A 17,912-nucleotide genomic window follows, 5' to 3' on the forward strand; every position below is an offset into this window, starting at 1 on the left:
GTCCTGAAAGTAAGTGGATGTCAAGTCAAGACAACCCTAATTTGAAACCTTAACTATTGTCTGAAACTAGAGGTCAGGTGATTAAATTTTTTTAATTAATTTTTTTAATTAATTGCATGACTTTAATAGTTCTCACGATTAATCGCAAATTTTATATCTGTCTAAATGTACAATAAAATTTTCACACTTTTGTTAACATAAAAGTGGAAAAAATGTTAAATATAAATATGGCTGCATCTTTTAGTCATTGATACAATAATTTCATAATAATTCATAAAATTGAGTTAAAATTAAGATATACTGTAGTGTAAAAAAAACGAGTGTGATATTGATTTGTGTTGAGGTCATTTTCTGCCACTAGATGGCATAATTGCATTTGTAAGAAGTTGGTGACAGCTCTGCATTTTTTCATATTAAGACCTAGCTAATCTTTACATTAAGTAACTTTTTTTCAAAATTGTAAAATACAAGTTGAGCCCACTCTCCACAAATATTAAATTTATTACTGCAAAATTTTGACATGGATGTGTCTGCTGCGTTGTGACTGGAATTCTCCCAGTACAGGCTTTCCAAGTAAGGGGAGGTCATTAATCGCGTGTTTAAAAAAATTAGTGGCATGAAAGGAACTTTAATTTGACACCCCTAAATTTGAACCCTGTAACTCAGGCTTGAAACCCTAATTTGACCCTTGGAAGGTAAGCTCAGTAGCATTTACACAATTTGAACACGCAATGGTTCGTTTACACTTGTCAGACGTTTGATTCAGATCTGATTTTGATCCAGAATTCCATTAGGATTGTAGGTCAGCAGCTATCCCATCCATTTGAAGAGCACCTTGGCGAAAACCAGAAACCCCACCAGTGCCACGCCGAAACCCATGCTGTGGACCGTGTCGCTCATCCACATATCCCTGCGGCGATCCGGGAAAGGACTTTCTTCCTGCAGCAGAACCCTGATCTTGTTGAGGAACTCCTCCAGATCCTCCAGGACCATCTGGATCCTGGTCACAAATTCCCAGACGGCAGGCTCCTCATGGTCCCCGTCCACCCAGGTAGGATCCTGGTCCGGGTCCCTGGCCTGGTTCTGTTTGCGGAGATTCCTGTAGAGCCGCTTCCAGTACGACGCCTGTTGCGAAACATCTTGTACGTCCGCGTCCATCTTGTCCTGCACGTGGGCCAGCCCAGCCCAGCGCCATCTCCATCTTCTCCAGCTTCCTGGTCAGACGCTGGACGTTGGCCTCGAGCTTGAGGCAGTAGCTCTCGAGTTCCCACTAGCTCCTATCTAGGTCGGCCAGCTGCTGTTCGTAGTCCTCAGACATGTCCCCACCCTGCCCCCCCCAAAAAAATTGCTTGATTAGAATTTTAAACTTTGGGAGGTTTTGACAGACTCGCCGATGACATTGTGGTATCACGCCACGCGACAAGGCTCAAGTCGCAGTCTGTGATGTCATCAGTGGGCTTTGTCGCGGAAGTTTTAAAACCTTGTTTTAATTGCATATCCCTGACTTTGTAATACTAACAAAACTAATTTCAAACCCGAATTTGAAATCCTAACCCTGACTTGAAACCATAATTTGAGACCCTAAACCTGGTTTAAAACCCTAATTTAAAGCCATAAGTTGTCTTGAAAATACAAATTTGAAACCCTAACCCTTGCTTCAAAACCTGACTTGAGTCGAGACCCTGGGTTTAAACCCAAATTTAAAACCTTAACCCTGACTTTGACACAAACACTGGTTTGAAATCCCAATTTGAAGCCAGGACTCTTGTTCGGGACCTCACTTCTTTTCACTGTTGCAGATGACATCACTGCATCATGTGACTCTGGCGCCTCTGTGACATAATCGCAGTGGGATGATGTCATTGTGTGACGTCACCCGTGAACGCCATCTCGTCAGACGACTGTTGATCACCAGTGCGGCGCAAGCCAAACTGCTGCGCTGCTTGCCAGTGAGTGTATGCTGTCTTGAAAGACTTTCAGAATGCTTAAATTTTGCAAGCCGCAGCACCTCTGAAAGGCACAGTTAGGTCTGATGCTAATACTAAAAAAATGGGGAGATTTTAATCATGCCATTTACTGTAAAAGTCAACCAGAATAGCGCTCTGCAATCATTCTGCCATCCACTCTGATTTGGAGGCGTGTTCTGACGTGACAGCATTGCCAGGCTCTTTTTGTTTTTGTTTTTGTTTTTTTGTTTTTTGTTTTTTTTAGGTGTGGCAAACCTCCACGACAGCATTGGTCCTGCCCCCTCAGCGACAGCAAGCTTCGCGTTGTTTAGTACAACGTGAAAAGACCTCCAAACTAACTTTAAACCCTAATTTAAAACTCTAATTTTTGTTTGAAACCCTAACCTGGATTTGAACCAAAACCCTAATTACGACCCTAATTTAAAACTGACATGAAACCCTAACCTAACCTTTAAAACGCACCCTTGAAGCCCTAACTCTTGTTTTAATCCCTAAACTGGGATTTAAACCCTAACATGAAACCCTAATGCTGTCTTGTGCCTAAACAATTAAGAAGTGCAGTCCACATGTTTCCATGTCATTGTTGAAGTTGACGCGATAAAGGCACAGAATCGTTCGCATAATTTTTGTAATCAGATTTTTGATTTACTGACTTATGTTTACGTCGCACTTGTTTGGTAGAATTTAATTAAATTATTGTTACAAGACATGCGGAGTCGACCTTGAAAAAATAATGAGGGGAAAAAATGTTCATCCTTTCCATGATTTAAAACCCTATTCCTTGTTTGAAACGCTAACTTGACCCTAATTGAAAACCCTTAAAACCCTACCTTGCTGAGGGAGGTGCACATCTAAAAACAAGCTGAACGATGACAACATTTGAGTCTTTTAGTCATACATCAGCACGTTTCTTTTTCTGCCACTTATCGCTAATATGTGCGCATGCCGAACTTGGCGCTGTCACCTTGCCTGTCAGTCCGTCCGTCTGTCTGTCATTGCCTTATAAAGACAAAAAGTGGGCCTTTGAGGTACTTTTGAGTCACTTCCTTCCTGCCGCCTCTGACTAGATGATCGCTCGCTCAGACTGGAGCGCGCAGCAGAACGCTCGCTATCGTCGCCATCTTCAGCTCCGCGCCGACAGCCTCCTGCTTGCCGCCACGCTCAGGTGAGGAGCATCACTGGCTTCAAAACCCAATCGGGAAAGTCAGAACCCTTACCTTGACTTGAGAATGTAATTTGAAGCCCCGATCCTTCTTTAAGACCCTTACGCTTGCTTGAAACTGTAATTCTAATTCTGATTTCTAATCCTCTCTTTTTGAGACCCTATCCATGACTTGAAACCTTAATTTGAGACCCCTACTCCTTTTTAAAACCCTACTCTTGCCTTGAAACCGCAACTCATGTTTGCAACCTTTACGCTGGCTTTAAACTCCAATTTGAAAATCATAACATTTGTGTACAAACCCTTACCTTGGCTTGAAACCCTAATTCAAAGCCCCAAATTTTGTTTCAATCCCAATTTTGATATTCTTGCTTGTAAGCTGAACCCAAATATGAATTTTTTTTAAATGCTAATCCCTGTTGCTTCAAACAAAAAATGCAAAATACTTCAAATAGAAACATTTTGGAGCCTTAACCCTGACTTTAATACCTTAACCTTGGCTTCAGACCAGTTAGTTTAAACCATTCATCATAGCTTGAAACCGCTACCCATAAACCTTGTCTGCATCTCGAATTCGAAACTCTTCACCTGTCTTATTACCCTAATTTTCAAACCCTAACGCTTGTTTGAAACCCCAACCCGTGCTGTAAACCTAAAAGTGAAACTTAAACGTTGGTTTGAAACCCTAACCCTGACTTTGAACCCAAATTTGTAATTCTCACAAACATTTTCTGAATTGTAGAAATGTATTCATCTGTTTATTTTCTACAATTGTGCAGAATAAGTTGAATAAAATGTACATAAAATGTTCCACCATGCTATAAAAAGTTCAAATCTGTGGAGGCCTTTATTTATTGAAAGGAAGAAGAAGTCAGACAGCAGCAGAGCAGAAAAGGAAGTTTGCGGTTTGACACTTGTGTGGGCATGTTGGCAGCCATGTTGGGTTTGTGCAAAACACTGGCTGGATCGTGATCACGAGCTCAACCATGATGACACGCCTCCTTTCAAATAAGTGATCCAAACCGAAATAAATTAACGCTTACGGCACCCACGTCACTCACCAGGCCATATAGTGAAAAGTCACGCATACCTTGTTGAAGTTGCAGATACGACAGGGTTGTAATTATCATTTGCATCAAACTGTGCGATTTATAGTGTCAGAAACTTTTGAATGCCAAACAGGAAGTGCGGCATGTGAAGCAGGAAGTCAACAACAGAAGCGAGGAGAAGCGTTTGCACCACAGTATGAAATCACGAGTGTCCACACTTCCTCTTCTCGGGTCGGCGACCACGCTTTCATTTCACCTTTTTTTTTTTTTTCCATTTGACATTTCTCCTCCAGAACTCCGCCATGGACGCCACGGCAAGCATCCCCCCAGAGGAGCTGGAGGACCTGAAAGAGGCCTTTGCTAAGATCGGTGAGAACGCCTCCTTTTCGGTTCCTCCCTCCGTCAACGCTGACTCCCTCTTTCGCTCCTGGCAGACATCGACGGCAGCGGTTCCATCAGCAAAGGAGAACTCAACGACCTGTTTCGGGCCGCCAACCTGGCCCTGCCGGGTTTCAAGGTCCGAGAGATAGTCAGGGAGCTGACCAAGACCAGCGACCTGCTCACCTTCACGCAGTTCGCGCAGGTCAGTCCATCAAATCGTCAACATGCCCTCTTGTCGGCCGCCGCCACATTTTTCGATTTCCTCCTCAGATAGTTCACGGCCTGAAGAGCACCGAGGTGGGCAAGACCTTCCGGAAGGCCATCAACAAGAAAGAGGGGATCCGAAACGTGGCCGGAACGTCGGAGCAAGCCGGAACGCAGCACTCGTACTCGGGTACGAGGAGTTCTTGAGTGCTCAAATCCTCGTCTTAAAAGTCTTTGGAGGGTGAAATCTACGGCGATGAAAGTCTACAAGCAAAAGTTTCAGGGACTCACATATCTGCGGTTCTAAAGTTCTTGACTTGAGTCTATACTGGAGTTGATTGAGGGCTGGTTGACACATTCATTGCCAGACCAGCAAAAAATGCATCATTTGCATCGTCTTTTTCCGTCAATGGCAGTGAATGAGTTAAGGGGGTAGAACTAAGTCCTTATGCAATGAAATAGTTAAGAACTGAAGTCTTGGGGAGCCAAAATCTTAGGAGTAAAGATTGAGGGATTTGTGCCGTGATATTTTGGGGGTCCAGTCCATGTTGACGGTGGCTTTTATGTCCACAGAGGAGGAGAAGGTGGCCTTTGTGAAGTGGGTCAACACGGCTCTGGAGTGCGACCCGGACTGCAAACACGTCCTGCCTTGCGATCCGGATACTGATGAGCTCTTCACGGCCGTGGGAGATGGAATTATTCTCTGGTACTTTAACAGACAAAACTCTAACCCGAACTTGAAAACCTAAATTTAAGCTTTTAACTAGTGGTATTAGGCGATTAAAAATTTTAATTGTAATTAATCACATGACTTGAGTAGCTAACTCACGATTAATCACAAATTTTATATCTGTTCTAAATGTACAATAAAATGTACAATACATTTTTTTTTCTCAATATTCACGACTCTTGTTAACATAAAAGTGGAATAATGTTAAACTAACAAATATGGCTGCATCATACAGTAATTTCTTAATAATTCATAAAATTGAGTTGAAACATGTACTGTACTGTAAAAAACAAGTGTGATATTGATTTGTGTTGATGTCATTTTTCTGCCACTAGATGGCATAATTGCATTTTTCTTTTCATATTAAGAGCTATCTAACCTTTAACGCAAAGTAACACACATTTTTTACATTGTAAAACACAACTTAACCCCCGTCTCCACAATTATATGCATTATTAATAAATTTAATTACTGCTAAATTTTGACGTCTGCTGCGTTGCAACCCGGAATTCCTCCAGTACAGGCGTTGAAAGTAAGGGGCGGTAATTAATCACACGTTAAAGGAACTTTAAATTAACTCAAAATTAACGCACTAATTTTGACACCCCTGCTTTTAACCCTACCTTGAACCCTACCTACTTTAAGACCTTTAAAGCCCTAAAGAACATAAGCCTGACTTGAAACCCCAATTCCAAAGCCCTAAAGTGAAAGTGAACATTAATCATTTCTTGACAATGTTATATGTGACCTCACAAGTCTAAACATGACATTCCGGTTAATATTACATTTGTGGAATATGAATTATGCAGCTAAATCCAGATGTTTTTATCCATCTCAGGGGGCGGCCATTTTGCCACTTGGTGTCGACTGAAGATGACATCACAGTTCCTCAGCTCAGGCAACAACCAACCACAGCTCACTTGTTTTCTGAATCTGAGCTGTGATTGGTTACCTGAGACCTGAGTAATTGTGATGTCATTTTTACTCAACAGCAAGTGACAAAATGGCTGCCTTCTGGTATTGGCAAAAACTGCTGCATTTTGCTGCTTAACTCATATTCAACTACCGCAATATGTACCAAAATAACTTTTTTTTTTGGGTTGGCTTCCGCTTTTAACGCTTATTAGACATCCTAACCTAGCCTTAAATTGTCTCGAACCCCTCATTTGAAACCCTAACCTTACCCTTGAAGCCCTAATCGTAAACCCTGTCTTGCCGTCAGTAAGATGATCAACCTGTCTGTGGACGACACCATAGACGAGCGGACCATCAACAAGAAGAAGCTGACCCCCTTCACCATCCAGGAGAACCTCAACCTGGCCCTCAACTCGGCCTCGGCCATCGGCTGCCACGTGGTCAACATCGGGGCCGAGGACCTGAAAGAGGGCCGGCAGCATCTGGTCCTCGGCCTGCTCTGGCAGATCATCAAGATCGGACTGTTCGCCGACATCGAGCTCAGCAGGAACGAAGGTAGTTGAGCGTGTTTAGCGTAGCTTAGCGTGATGATGTTGATCTTTGTTTTGTTTTTGTTTGTTTGCGGTAGCTTTGATTGCTCTGCTGAGAGATGGCGAGAGTCTAGAGGACTTGATGAAGTTGTCACCAGAGGAGCTGCTGCTGCGCTGGGCCAACTATCATCTGGAGAAGGCCAACGCGCCCAGAATCAACAACTTCAGCTCCGATATCAAAGTACAGTACGGGATGGATAACGACAAAAACGACAAAAACACAATACGGGATGGATGATGGACAGACGGATGAATTGATAGAATGAAGATGGATGACGCATGATGGACAGTCAGACGGTCTGTATGATTGGCTGATGATGATGTCGTTTGTCTTGTGCAGGACTCGCGAGCGTACTTCAACCTCCTGGATCAGGTCGCGCCCAAAGGGGACGACGAAGGAATCCCGCCAATCACCATCGACATGACAGGACTCAGAGTGAGATTTCATCTTGGCTTTAAGCCCTACTAACCCTGTTTTAAAGCCTATTTTAAAACACTAATTCTGACTTGAAACCCTAACTCGAATTTGATACCGTATCCCTTGTCCTAAACACCTACTTTGACATACTAACCTTTGCTTAAAACCCAACTTTCAAACTCTAACTTAGTCTCTCAACAGTCTTTATACATTACTTTGAAACACTAACCCAGGTTTCAAACCCTACCATGTATCAAACCAGGTTTTAAACCCCACTTTGAAACCCTAAACCAATCTTGAATCCTACTTTTAAACTGCAAACCAGTCTACAAACCCTTAATAGAAAGAAACCTTAACCGTACCTGGAAACCCTAACTTTGGTTTCAAACCCTACCATAAAACTCTAACCAGTCTTGAAAAACTACTTTTAAACCACAATCCAGTCCTCACACCTTACTTTAGAATTCTAAACTTGTCTTCAAACCCTACTTTGAAAACCTAACTCAGTTTTAAAACCTTGCTTTGTTTGAAACATTAGCCTTAGTTTTAAACCCTACTATGAAACCCTGACTCTGTCTTCAAACCCTGATGTGAAAACCCAAGACAGTCTTGAAACCCTACTTTAGAATTCTAACTTAGTCTTCTAATCTAGTTTTCAAACCCTACTTTGAACTCAGTTTTGAAAACCTGAGCCTTAGTTTTAAACCTTACCCTACTATGAAACCCTGACCCTGTCTTCAAACCCTATCATAAAAACCTAATCCAGTCTTGAAACCCCACTTTAAAAAACCAAGTTATTCTTCAAACCCTATTTTTGAACTCCTGATCCAACCGTCAAACCCAACTGTGAGATCCTAACAGAATCTTCAAACCCGAGCTTTACCTTCAAACCCTACCCCTATAACGTGTGTTCCAGGAAAAAGACGACGTACGGCGTGCAGAGTTGATGCTGGACCAGGCAGACAAGCTGGGGTGTCATCAGTTCGTCACGGCGACCGACGTGGTCCGCGGGAACCCCAAACTCAACCTGGCCTTTGTGGCCAACCTGTTCAATAAATACCCCGCCCTCAAGAAACCCGAGAACCAGGACATAGACTGGAGCTCCATCGAAGGTGAGGACCCTGAAGACCTAAATGACTTCTGTCTAGACCTTGACGTTGTTTTGTCATGTAGGAGAAACCAGAGAAGAGCGGACCTTCAGGAACTGGATCAATTCTTTGGGTGTGCACCCTCGTGTCAATCATCTCTACGCGTAAGATCATTAAGTATCCAACACCTAATTTAATGTTTGTTTGTTTTTTAGTATTTTTTTATTTTAGCCAATTTCAAAAAGACATCGTCTGATGAATCAGTCCGGCCCTTCTCGAAACCCTTGCTTATATGTTTTAGTGACATGGACGACGCCCTGGTCATCTTCCAGCTGTACGAGAAGATAAAAGTTCCGGTGGACTGGGAGCGAGTCAACAAGCCTCCTTACCCCAAACTGGGCAGCAACATGAAGAAGGTGAATACTAACTCACTAACTAGTAACTTGTCCCCACCAGCGGCGTAGCAACATTCCCCAGGGGGAACCACGCAAGAAGGGATTGGGCGTCCCGGCGGCCATTTTGTAGTACAGTGTTCACTCGCTATAACGAGGTTCACTTTTCGCTGCCTCGCTGCGTTGCGGAATTTCTTTAATGCAATTTTGCGTGCATTTTTTAGAGCAATGTACCTGTGTTCTAAACTGTACGGTTTGAACATTGAGAATGTTTGTTTTAACAAGCAGGAAATGTGAGGAAGTGTAAATGCCTCGATGAGAAAAGTGTATGAACTGTGTTGTGAAGGGTTTTTGAGCCTTAAAACATTTCTAATAAATGTAAAACATAAAGCTAACTAGTTCGCGGATTTCATTTATTGCGGGTATTTTTTGGAACCTAACCCCAGCGGAAAACGAGGGAACACTGTATACTGTACATAGTACGTCATTTTAAAATTACACATCTGCATCTTCAATAAACAAACCACCATTAATTTGTGTAACTTTAGCAAGAATCCTTCTCGTGAGTCAGAAAACAGGAAAATAAAATTACTAATCGCATGAATGTTTTATAAAAAAAAAAAAAAGCCTTACTATTCATGGTCATTTAAAAAAAATCATCTTACGAGACATGGTCATCTTTTTTAAAATGCTTTACTACACATGGTCATTACAAAAAACAAAACAAAAAAAACGCCTTACTATACGTGGTCGTGTTTTTTTAACGCCTTACATGATACATGATCATTTTTTTTAAATGCCTTAAAAAACGCCTTACATGTTTAAAAAAAAAAAAAAAAAAAAAAAAAAAAAAAAAAAAAACGCCTTTACTATACATGGTCATTACAAAAAAAATAAAAAATAAAATAAAAATAAAACACCTGACTATACGTGGTCGTGTTTTTTTTTATTTTTTATGCATTACATGATACGTGGTCATTTTTTTTAAATGCCTTAAAAACGCCTTACATGTAAAAAAAAAAATGCCTGACTATACATGGTCATTACAAAAAAGCAACAACAAACAAACGGAAAAAAAGCCTTACTATATACCTATATACATGGTCGTTTCTTTTTTAAATTCCTTAAAAACGCCTTACGTTTAAAAAAAAAAGAAAAAAAGAAAAACGCCTGACTATAAATGGTCACTTAAAAAAAAAAGAAAAAAAGACACCTCACGATACATGATCATCTTTTTTTTTTTTTTTTTTAATGTTTTACTATACATGGTCGCTTAAAAAAAATGCCTTTACCATGCAAGTATTGTTTTTTTTTTTTTAGACGTCTTAATGGTCGTTTTAAAAAAAAAAAAACGCCTTGTGGTTTTTTAACCCTTATTTATCATGCGGCCATCCCTCCAGTGGGCAAATATTCTTAAAAATAAAATAAAATGAATAAATAAATACTATGCCGATACTCCAAATGGTTCAGGAACAACTTCAACCTTACTTTCGATGCACCATTTTACACACACACACACACAAAAAGCCTTCCTATACATGGTCTTTATTTTTTTTTCATCCATCCATCCATTTTCTTGACCGCTTATTCCTCACAAGGGTCGCGGGGGGTGCTGGCGCCTATCTCAGCTGGCTCTGGGCAGTAGGCGGGGACACCCTGGACTGGTTGCCAGCCAATCGCAGGGCACACAGAGACGAACAACCATCCACACTCACAATCACACCTAGGGACAATTCGGAGCGCCCAATTAACCTGTCTAACCATTAACCATGTCTTTGGAATGTGGGAGGAGCCCGGAGTACTCGGAGAAGACCCACGCGGGCACGGGGAGAACATGCAAACTCCACCCAGGAAGGCCGGAGCCTGGACTCGAACCGGAGTCCTCAGAACTGGGAGGCGGACGTGCTAACCACTCGATCACCGTGCCGCCCCTTTATTTATTTATTTATTTTTAAATTTTTTAAAATAAAATCTTTACTCCTATTCATGATCATTTACAAAAAAAAAAAAAAAAAAAATCAGCCTTACTATACTGACTCAGGGGAAATTGAGGCGGTCAAGTTGGTCATTGCTGCACTGTTCATGTGAAGGATATGTGGTTTGTGTCAAATCTGTTGGCCCTCCGGGGGCCCCTGCTGGCTCAGGGAGCCCCAAGCATTTGCCTGCCTTGCCAAATGGCAAACTCCGCCTCTGGTCGCCACAAAACAACCAATGAATGAAAAGCCTGTTGCTGCCCCCTACAGCTGGAGAACTGCAACTACGCGGTGGAGCTGGGCAAGAAGGAGGCCAAATTCTCCTTGGTGGGCATCGCCGGCCAGGACCTGCACGCCGGGAATCGAACCCTCACCCTGGCGCTGCTCTGGCAGCTCATGAGGAGGTAGTGACTCCCCACCTCGTGGGCGCGTTTTTTGCACCGCATTGACATTTTTTTTGCGATCTTTCAGGTACACGTTGAACATCCTGGAGGATCTCGGCGACGGGCAGAAAGTCAACGACGACACCATCGTGTCCTGGACCAATCAGATGCTCGCACAAGCCGGGAAAACTTCGTCCATCTCCAGTTTTAAGGTAAGACTTTTTGGAAACAAATCATGTTTTGTAATGGCTAAATATCAACGTTACATGGGAAATTACACTTTGGAGCATAGGCAAAAAAATAAAATAAAAAAATCATTTTCATCAACAAATAGTGTTTTAATGTTTGTTTACGTCAAAGGTCGCACAGGTTGTGTTTGAGCAACAAACATAACTACATGCATTAAAGCATTTAATACATGTTTGCGTATGACATTCAGAATATTAGTTCATGCCAAAATATTGGTGTCTTTTTTTTTTTTTTGTCCTCATTTTTAATTATGCAAGTAATTAGCTTAATTATTTGACAGCTCTAAAAAGTGTTTTAATGGCTAAATATTGATTGGGCCAAATATATCCATATTGTTACAATATGTTATTTTGTGGGACATATCATAGCCCTTTAACTCATTGACTGCCATTGACGGAAAAAGACGTCAAATAATGCATTTTTGCTGGGCTGGCAGTGAATGTGTTAAACACAATGTGCCAATATATTTTGTGATTATATTGCAGCATCCTTTTTTCCTTTTTTAAGGCAAATTTTGCTTAAAAATCCGGCAATTTTGGTTACATCTCATCTGAACTCATTGACTGCCATTGACGGAAAAAGACGTCAAATAATGCATTTTTGCTGGGCTGGCAGTGAATATGTTAATAATCAACAATTGCATTTCTGCGCACAAATATGACACTTTAGTGTTGGTTCCAGGTTAGTTGTAAGTTGAGTCACGCGTGTGTGACTTGGGTTTCCGTTAGGACGGCTCCATCAGCACCAGCATGCCGGTTCTGGATCTGATTGACGCCATCCAGCCCGGATCCGTCCGATACGACCTGCTCAAGACCGAAGACCTGACCGAAGAGGAGAAACTCAACAATGCCAAGTAAGGACGTGTTTAGATTACAACCGGATAGGATCTGGATTCGATGTGGGGTGACACTTTACTGGCTTCTCATGTTTCTTAGACTTAGACCTTCCAGCTTCTTTTAGTTCTTGGTATTTGTAGTTACTGTAAATTGAGTAACTTAAAAACCTTTTGAAATGACACTCGAAAAAGAACCTCATGACACTTTCAGTCCTGTAAAAGGAGCTCCAGGTCTTGTAACTCGAATCACGTCCTGTTTTCAGTTCTGAGCGGCCAATAGAAACCAGGCTCTTGTGTCATGTGATCACCCATGATGACGATGATGATGATTGTCAGGTATGCCATCTCCACGGCGAGGAAGATCGGCGCCCGCGTGTACGCGCTGCCCGAGGACCTGGTGGAGGTGAAACCCAAGATGGTGATGACCGTGTTCGCCTGCCTGATGGCGCGCGGCATGAAGCGGGCCTGACCATGATGTCATAGCACTAATGATGTCATCACAAGTTCAAAAATAAGTTGCCAGGACCAAAGAACAAGAACAACATACTTTTTTTTTTTTAATAAATAAATGTGATCAATCACTAATGACACATTGTCAGTTTATTTGTATACACACTTTTTAGATTTAGGTTCTTGTAATTCCTGGAACTGAAGTGAAACTTTAACCTACAGTTCAAGGATCTTTTAGTTCTTGGTACTTTTCATCCCAAGGACTAGTTTTTCTGTCTGGTTCCAGGAACTAAAAGTACCTTTAGTTTCTCTGACCTCACCCCAGGTGTAAAAGACCTCGGAACTAAATCTTGACTTTAGTTCTCGCAGTATGGAAAAACAAATTCAAACTGTTCCAAAAATTAAAAAAAAAGCTAAGAAAAAAAAAACTACGAAATGTTGACTTTTGTTCTTACAGTGTGGAAAAACAAATTCAAACTGTAAAATATATATATATTTTTTTTAATGAAAAATAATTTTAAAAAAGTAAAATCTAAAAAAAATTAAAAATCAAAATATTATAACATTTTAAAAACAGTTCAGAAATTTTTGAGAAATTTCAAGATTGAAAAACAAAAAGTTTTATTTTCATAATTTTGCATTGAAAGACAAAAAAACAAAAACTATTTACAGTATTTTGTAGCCGCCCTGGTTATTTAGCGGTCTTGGCGTCAGGGGGGCCGCCGTCGCCGGTGTCCAGACTCTTGAGGAGCCTAAAGAGTCCGGCCGCCTCGCGTATACGACTGAACTCGATACAGAAGGCCTGCACCTCGATGAACAGGTCCTGAACGTTGATGATCTTGTTCCGGATCAGCGACTGCAGGAAGACGCACACCAGACGCACCAGACGGTTCTGGACGAGCGCACAAGCAGGCTAGTCAGTCACGTCTTTTATTTTTTATTTTTTTTTAAAGTATGTCCTACCTGCATGTACTTGTCTTTGATCTGCTCGCAGGTGGAGATGCAGTTGGAGATGTAAAGGTGGATGAACTCTGGAGGCAAGTCCACCGCTGTGGTCAACCTGACGCACGCACAAACCAACACGTGGTGAGTTCACGTCGGAAGCGGGACACACGCAAGATGGCGTCTTTGGCGCTGACCTGTTGACGACCTCCATGGAGTGCAGCGACATGTCCATGTTGACCAGCACCGAGAAGTACTCGGTGATCTGGCTGCTCTGCATCAGCTTGAGCAGCATCTCGATGGCCACCAGCGGGTTGTTCTCCACCAGGTCGGGGAGCTTGGCGGGGCTCAGCCCGATGTGGTACACCAGCTTGGGGTCCTTCTCCAGCTCCGCCAGCAACTAAATGGCGGTTCACAATCAAAAATCATTATGGTGGGCTAGAATAATAATAATAATAATAATAATAATAATAATAATAATGTGTACTGTATAATCACTTTATTTCAATGCTGTTTGATCATCAATGTAATATGGGGGTGGGGGGTTAAAACAAACCGTTCTAAACAACCAAAATTCAACGAACGTAATAAACTCAAGTTTAATCCAATGCCTCCAAAGTTTTTTTTTTTTTTTTTTTTTTTTTTTTTTTTTTTTTTTTAAACAAAACCATTTCAGTAATTTTGGGGGGTGCTATCAGAAGTGCACAAAATACTAAATAAAAATAAATACAACATTTTGTTTGGCAATGTTTACCGCTGGATAATTTTGTTGCTTTGTAGCCCCTAAAATAATAATAATAATAATAATAACAAAAAACAAAATTGCCAAAAATGAAAAAAACAGATAATTTTCTCCCGATACTGATCAGCTGAAAATGACGTGATCGGAATTTAGTTTCCGATCACGTGGTTGGGACATCCCTAATTTCAATATTAATATTACATATTTAATGTGTTGCTATAAAAACTACAGTCACTCGAAAAATTTGCATATTCTAATTTCAATTTGACATATACAAGTCACACTAAAAAATTTTATTTCTTTTGAGTATGTCATTCAAAAATGGTATACTTTTTTTGTGTGACTAAAAAAATAAGTTTATATTGTTTTGTTTTTTTAGCATATGACTGCATGCTGAATTATACATTTGACAAGAGTCATCTGAATAAAGAATAATATTGCTAACATTCTGCTAATTTTCATATGTGATGATTCATACCAATGTCACTACTAAAAATGTCAATCACCTGACATGGACAAGTTTAGCTTTTAGTTTTAACTTTGTCTTAGGGAGCCTACATAACATGAGAACTCAAAGTGAGCCAATTTAGTTGAATGAGAAAGACACGTTTGTTTGGAAGCTTCCTCATCCATTGAGCCACTTGTGACACATTCAACATGGCGGCAAGGTACAATTTATTTCCAGTCATCGAGATGTCTGCCTTGTATTTGATTTGATTATTATGTATATATTTTTTTTTACCTGTGACTGCTGCTGCGCCGACAGCGGGCTCTTGAAGGCTTTGGCCATGACGCGTTTGATCTCCAGGCCGGTGCTGTTCTTGACGCACATGGATCGGTCCCAGTGCACACGGTGGTCCGGCTCGGTGGGGTTGAGCCACGCCAGCTCGTCCTCGCACGCGTGCAGAGGCGGAGGCGGTCGGATCAGCTCGGGCCGGAAGTGGCCTGCGGAAATGAAGCAAATAGGCCACGTCAGAGGTTCATATTGCAAATAATGGGAGCGGGATTGCGAGTGGACTGACTCTCGAGTGGCGGGCGCGGCCCGGTGACCAGCGACTCGATGATCTGGTTGGCCACGGAGCTGTCGAATCCCGAGTTGGACGAGTCCGGGTCGGGGTCGTTGAGGACACTGGGGAAGCTGGCCTTGCTCTGCGTGGGCAGCTCAGACTGACGCTCTGCGCCGACAAAAACATAAAACCGAGTTTATAGGTCACATTCATACCAGGGGCGTGTAGACTTTCACTATGCAGCAAAAGGGAGTCGTTCGTACCCGCCAGGGCGAGCTGCAGGCCGCTGATGTCGATGGACTGCGGCATGCCGCTGACGTCCATGCACGACACCTGCCTCGGCGTCTTTTTGAACAAATCTCGAGGCGGTGCCAACATCAGCTGCGACAGGAAGAACTTCTCGGCCTGCGTGATGGGCGGCAGGAAGCCTGGAAGCACACAAACGTCACACTCGCCTTTAAAAACACAACACCTGTGGGCCATTTCATTAGTCATGCGAGCCAATGACACCTAATACAGGAGAAAAAATTCTGCCACTTGAGATTGGTAGCGGCATAGGAAATGTTGTTCCTAATATTTTGGAGAGCTTAATTTACCATCAGCATCTTCGCAGATATACAAAAACTAGAAAACTTTTTTTCCCCAAGAAGGTAAAAAACATAAAAAAAAAAAAAAAAAAAAAAAAGTACATTATTTTAATTTCTTATTTTATTTTTTATCAGTAGTGAATTTTAAGTTTTTGTGAATTGATGATTGCTTTTTTTTTCACTTTTTTTTTCAATAATTTGTTTAAAAAATATATAATTTGTTTTACCATAAAAAAATTAAAAAGTGCATACAGACCAACATTTTATTCAAAAACTAAACAAATATATTTTGTATTTTAATTTTTTAAATTAAAAACAGTGCAATATATTTTCTCAATATGTAATAGATATAGGAAATGTTTCTTAAACTCATTTAATTGTATTTTTTTTATTAAAGGCTTGCATCTTAAATATACAAAAAAAATGTAGATGCATAATTTGAGTGTTAAACTTAAAAAATTAAATTGACAAACTAGACGGTATTCATAAGTAGGCTATTCCATTTTTTTTTTACATAAAGAGCACATTTTAAAATAAAATGTTTTCCAATAAATGTTTAATTATATATATATATATATTATATATAATTATTATTATTATTTACATTTTCCTTTAATTCATCAACATTAAAAAGCTTTGTATCGTACAAAATTGGATTTTTTTTAAAACCAAAATGTTCAATACAAATGATTAAAATTTGTTTTCCGAATTTATTTAAAGAATTCAAAAGGTTAAATTAGTATGTAGGTAGCAACATTTGAGTTTAATGCTTGAATGGTATGCATTCTTTTCTTAAGTCAAGTATTTTAATAAATTGCATATGTATTTTAAATAAAGAAAATTACTTTTTTTTCTAAAATAGATTATAATTTATCTAAAAATTAATTTTAGTTTTTGTATTTTTCTCAGTTGGATTTATTTTATTTTACAGTGCGAGTGGGCACAAACAGTACATAAATAATCAGTGCACGCTTTTCATTTCTTTCACGTTTTTCCCATTCATTTAATGTTAGCATTCGTGTGCTACACCCGTGCTCATTGTTTTTAGAATACAGCAAAAATAAAAGCAAAAGGTAGTCAATATCGTGTTATAACACCAGCAACGTGCTTTCGTCGTGCACGCGCACGCACAAACGCGCTAACCTGAGAGCAGCTTCTCCGGCTCGGGGTTGAGCAGGTGCGCGAACACGGCGACGAAGGGGTTGGCGGCCAGCGGCTCGGTGCGGTACATCTCCCAGAGCAGGTAGAGCGCGGTGAGCCGCTGCGGCGAGCTGGGCAGGAGGTCGGGCTGCTGCAGGAGCATGACGAGCACCGAACCCGCGCGGAAGTGCTCCGCCTTGCCGAAGTAGTGATGGAAGTGCGTGGACAGCGTCTCGAACGTGTTGGTGCAAGCCTCCTCCGAGATGATGCCCAGCAGGTTGGAGAGCTCCTTCGGCGCCAGCGTCATGGTGCTTTCAGTCTTCGGGGACTCGCTACAAGATATTTGGCCGGATTTTGGGCATAGTTACAGTTCCCGAAACTCTGGCAGTCGAACCGGAGGCTCGTCCTGGAGGAGGCGACCTAGCTGGCTAGCAACGGGTTAGCTTAGCCACACTAGCCAACAGAAAACATCCAAACATGGCGAAAATATAGTCTCCCGCCGTCAGTTTTTCGCCCCGGAAGACTCAAAAGCCACCCAAGAGTTTTAGTGACCCATAAACGTAAACTATTCCCGGCTAACAGGCAACTTATTTTGAACGAAAAAAACCACTGAAAACCAGGGGCGCTTGTACTCTCAAAAATGCGATTTAACCGTTTCCTCGGAGGTGCATCATGGAAGGTGTAGTTTAAATACACTGACGAATCACG

At 41.3% G+C, this 17,912-nt stretch overlaps 2 protein-coding genes across 2 annotated transcripts; one reads left to right on the forward strand and one right to left on the reverse strand.

Annotated features, from left to right (window-relative positions):
- Positions 1-98: 98 nt before the first annotated feature.
- lcp1 (lymphocyte cytosolic protein 1 (L-plastin)) lies at positions 99-12,924 on the forward strand. Its single transcript, XM_077537691.1, has 16 exons — positions 99-1,051; positions 3,035-3,132; positions 4,472-4,547; positions 4,613-4,761; positions 4,830-4,953; positions 5,337-5,469; positions 6,716-6,963; positions 7,037-7,179; positions 7,339-7,434; positions 8,333-8,528; positions 8,590-8,668; positions 8,806-8,920; positions 11,140-11,273; positions 11,341-11,464; positions 12,230-12,354; positions 12,673-12,924. Exons 1-16 carry the CDS (start codon positions 1,033-1,035, stop codon positions 12,803-12,805), a joined length of 1,992 nt encoding a protein of 663 aa, XP_077393817.1. The 5' UTR covers positions 99-1,032; the 3' UTR covers positions 12,806-12,924.
- Positions 12,925-13,382: 458 nt separating this feature from the next.
- Positions 13,383-17,883, reverse strand: cnot11 (CCR4-NOT transcription complex, subunit 11). The gene is made up of 7 exons (XM_077536322.1): positions 17,208-17,883; positions 15,741-15,905; positions 15,493-15,645; positions 15,213-15,415; positions 13,926-14,128; positions 13,750-13,846; positions 13,383-13,678 (listed from the first exon to the last, which is right to left on the reverse strand). Exons 1-7 carry the CDS (start codon positions 17,509-17,511, stop codon positions 13,478-13,480), a joined length of 1,326 nt encoding a protein of 441 aa, XP_077392448.1. The 5' UTR covers positions 17,512-17,883; the 3' UTR covers positions 13,383-13,477.
- Positions 17,884-17,912: the final 29 nt, after the last annotated feature.

The sequence above is a fragment of the Festucalex cinctus genome, chromosome 11 (genome assembly GCF_051991245.1).
Source record: "Festucalex cinctus isolate MCC-2025b chromosome 11, RoL_Fcin_1.0, whole genome shotgun sequence".
Lineage (NCBI taxonomy): Eukaryota > Metazoa > Chordata > Actinopteri > Syngnathiformes > Syngnathidae > Festucalex > Festucalex cinctus.

Bases quoted from the DNA above. Each gene is read 5' to 3' on its own strand.
- lcp1 (XM_077537691.1), top strand. The intron at 5,470-6,715 runs GTACTTTAACAG...TCTTGCCGTCAG, and splicing joins GGAGATGGAATTATTCTCTG to TAAGATGATCAACCTGTCTG. The intron at 11,465-12,229 runs GTAAGACTTTTT...GGTTTCCGTTAG, and splicing joins CGTCCATCTCCAGTTTTAAG to GACGGCTCCATCAGCACCAG.
- cnot11 (XM_077536322.1), bottom strand. From the start codon at position 17,511: ATGACGCTGGCGCCGAAGGAGCTCTCCAACCTGCTGGGCATCATCTCG. The intron at 15,906-17,207 runs GTTAGCGCGTTT...GTGTGCTTCCAG, and splicing joins GCCGGAGAAGCTGCTCTCAG to GCTTCCTGCCGCCCATCACG. The intron at 15,416-15,492 runs GTCAGTCCACTC...TCATTTCCGCAG, and splicing joins GCCGCGCCCGCCACTCGAGA to GCCACTTCCGGCCCGAGCTG.